The following is a 3,249-nucleotide window of genomic DNA, read 5'->3' on the forward strand; positions in this document are numbered from 1 at the left end:
CCCCGCCAACGGGCAAAGCTGTGATGATTACTCACTCCTCAACACAGGCTTCACCGCTGTTGGCAGTCCAGAACCCCAGCGCTATGAAGATGAGGGATGTGGTCAGCAGTGAGGTCAGTAGGTTGGCCAGGGCCACCAAGCAGGCCACCTGGATAAAATTTCTGCCTCCAGCCTTGCAGAAGATGTTGATGACGATGCCCGTGCCCAGGCCCAGGGAATAGAGCACGTGGCCTCCTGCCTGACGCCACATGTCCAGCGAGGCCCAGTCAGAGAGCTGTGGGTGGAGGTGGGACCACCAGTGAGAGGCGAGAGGGGCAGGCTGGGGCAGAAGGAAAGGGGATGGAGGGAAAGGATGTTTCGAGAAGTTCTGGGGAGCCAAGGGATGGTGGGAGGGCGGGGTCCCCAGCCTCACCTCTGTGGTCATCATACGCCCGAGGCTGGCGGCTGCGCCTTCCAGGAACAGACCTCGGATCAGCATGCAGAAGATGAGGACGTAGGGGAACAATATCGAGAAAATGAGGATCTGGCGGGGTGGGTCGGGACAGAGACCGGAAGTCAGGAGCAGTGGGGAGGAAGGGAGCACAGGGGAGCGGGAGCGGACAGGGCAGTGAGCGGTGTTCAGGGATCGGGGAGGGATCCGGGTGTGACGCGAGGGAGCTCTGGGAGGATCGTCCCAGTGAGACAGCAGTATTGTTTGGGGGGAAATCCACCAATAAGCTGTCGAGGCATGACAGAGAGCGAAAATACAGATGGCGTTTAAATGGTGGTGCGGTGGGACATTATTTATCACGGACCTTGGTTTTGTGGCCTCTGAACTGCCAAGGGGAGAGGAGCCGGGCGGGTGGTGGGTGCAAAGGCTGCGGGGAATGACTCCATAGGTGCAGCGGGAGGAGACGAAACCCGGGAGAGACTTTGGGAGAAAGCAACGTGGCTAATGGGAATTTTTAAGTTTGGGGGTTTTGTGGGGGTTTTTATTTCCCCCCCTCTGGGATAGGTAAGGTAAAGCACTCCTCCATCCCCTCCCCTGGTGTGCCCCTGCTAAGCCTTTAGTAAAATCTGCCTTAGTGGGAGTGGCTTATTTCGGAGGTTTCCAAGAGAGGGTGGGTTGAGCCTCCAGGGTGGACGCTGACCGCCCGCACAGACCCAGGGGCCAGAAGATGCTGGTCACGCTACCCAGAGGGATCTAATGATCCCCCTGAAATGAGTGTCCTGGCTGCCAAGAAGACGAGTTGGAAGTATGGCCTAGAATAAAGTCCTCTCGGCAGGAAATTCTGAAAGGGATCGGTGCCCATTGGCTCCTCCAGGGATTCACGGGCCCTTGACAAATGCAGGAAGGTGGAAGAGTGCCAGACTGGGCGTGTGGTGGCGTGAGGCGGGCAGCGGTGAAGAGGGCGCACCCTTTCCTGCCATGGGCGGGAGAGAGCAGGTCTCTGTGAGAGGAGTGACCGACACAGCTGCCTTCAGGGAGACCATCGTCTTCCTCAGGAGCCCTGCTGGGGAGGCTCGGGGGGTCATCCCCAAGCTTGTCTTCTGGGTGTGTGGGAGGGTCGTGGGGGTTGGAGAAGAGAGGTCGTTGGGAAGGAGTTGGGTGTCGTGGGGATGGGGATCCCCAGGCTGTCGGGACGTGCAAAGGTAAGGAGGTGCGGGCGTCCAGGCTTGGAGGGCTTACCGGCAGGGAGATATTTATCCCTATGCTCATGAAAATGAAGAGGATCAACCAGATTGTGAAGATGTCCAGGGTGAGTTGTGGGACGAGGGCCTGGACCCCTTCCTCCATGTGGTCGGAGACCTCCAGGGTGATGTGGTACCAGAAGTACTGGTGGGACACAGTATTAAGGCAGGAGAGGCCTGTGGGACGCAGGTGCTCAGGCACCACCTGGCCTGGAGCCTGGCCCTGCTGTCCCCTTCCTCCCTCGGCTCTCCCTCCCTGTCTGCTGTTCCTCGGCGCCCCTGCCTCCCTGGGCCCCGCCAGCCCTCTCACTCCCTCTCCTCACGGGTGGCATTCAAGCTCATGTTCATCATCCGAGGGCACGCGGTCCAGGGCAGGGGGTAATGGAAGGAGTAGCCCAGGTAGGCGAAGCTCCAGCTGACAATGGCACTGTGATACAGGCTTACCAAGATGCACACCTGCGGGGAGACATCGTGGGCTGGAGGGACGAGCAGCGTACAGACAGGGGGACTCAGAGACCACCAGGCGGAAGCCGGGACAGCTCTTGGCCAGGCCCCTTATTCACCAGAATGTTGGCGTAGCCTATGCCGCCCAACCAGGGGACAAGCTGCTTCCACAGCTGGGTGTTGTCCGTGTGCAGCCACTGCCCCACGATCATCTCCATGTACAAGAGGGGGATCCCAAACAGGAGGAGCATGAAGAGGTATATCAGGATAAAGTCACCTGAGGAAGGAAGCCGGGAGCTCTGCTCAGGCAACCGAGAATGCTGGCAACCCTCCTCTTTATCCCCGGGAGTCCGGCTGCCCTCCCAGCATGCCTTCCTTCCCCAGGCAGGCGTCCAGACCTCCGTCCTTCAAACCCCTTCCTAAGCCTCAGGAGCCCGGTCCTGGGCCTCACCTCCTCCGTTCTGATGACACAGGTAAGGGAAACGCCACAGGTTGCCTATCCCAATGGTGAAGGTCAGCTGGATCAAGAGAGTCTTAGTTCTTTTCGTCTGAGCAAAGGAGCTTTGGGTCTTGGAGGCCAGAATTTCCTTGGCTGTGAGCCTCAAGGACGGGGATCTGGTGGCTGGGGTCTCTTCCATTTGTGTTTCTTCGAGGTTATCCATGGCTTTCTTCCAACAGGCCCAATAACGCCTGCAGGAATCTTGGGGTCCCCGAAAATAGCAGACTTTAAGGGACCTGTCTCAGATGCCAGACTGCCAAACTCCATGAGAAAGAAGATTTTTGAGCGATGAGGGCCAGAGTTTAAATCTTAGCCCTTCTCTCACTAATTATTGACTTTGGGGAAATATTTTCACCTCTCTGAGACTCAGCTTTTTCTCATCTTACAAACACAGAAGAACTTCAAAATATTTAATAACTGCCCAAGCTGGTGTGGCTCAGTGAAATGAGTGCTGGACTGTGAAGCAAATGGTCGCCGGTTCGATTCCCAGTCAGGGCACATGCCTGGGTTGCAGGCCAGGTCCCCAGTAGGGGGCACATGAAAGGCAACCACACATTGAAGTTTCTCTCCTTCTTTCTCCCTCCCTCCCCCACTCTAAAAACAAATAAAATCTAAAAATAATATTAATAACTGTT

At 57.0% G+C, this 3,249-nt stretch overlaps 1 protein-coding gene across 1 annotated transcript; it reads right to left on the minus strand.

The window, feature by feature from the left end:
* On the minus strand, window positions 1-3,023 carry LOC114511597 (sodium-dependent neutral amino acid transporter SLC6A17-like). Its single transcript, XM_036012855.1, has 7 exons — window positions 2,567-3,023; window positions 2,235-2,392; window positions 1,995-2,127; window positions 1,670-1,848; window positions 795-910; window positions 413-659; window positions 1-274 (listed from the first exon to the last, which is right to left on the minus strand). The coding sequence occupies exons 1-7, from the start codon at window positions 2,775-2,777 to the stop codon at window positions 32-34; spliced, it is 1,287 nt and encodes a 428-aa protein (XP_035868748.1). The 5' UTR covers window positions 2,778-3,023; the 3' UTR covers window positions 1-31.
* Window positions 3,024-3,249: the final 226 nt, after the last annotated feature.

Source organism: Phyllostomus discolor, chromosome 12 (assembly GCF_004126475.2).
Source record: "Phyllostomus discolor isolate MPI-MPIP mPhyDis1 chromosome 12, mPhyDis1.pri.v3, whole genome shotgun sequence".
NCBI lineage: Eukaryota > Metazoa > Chordata > Mammalia > Chiroptera > Phyllostomidae > Phyllostomus > Phyllostomus discolor.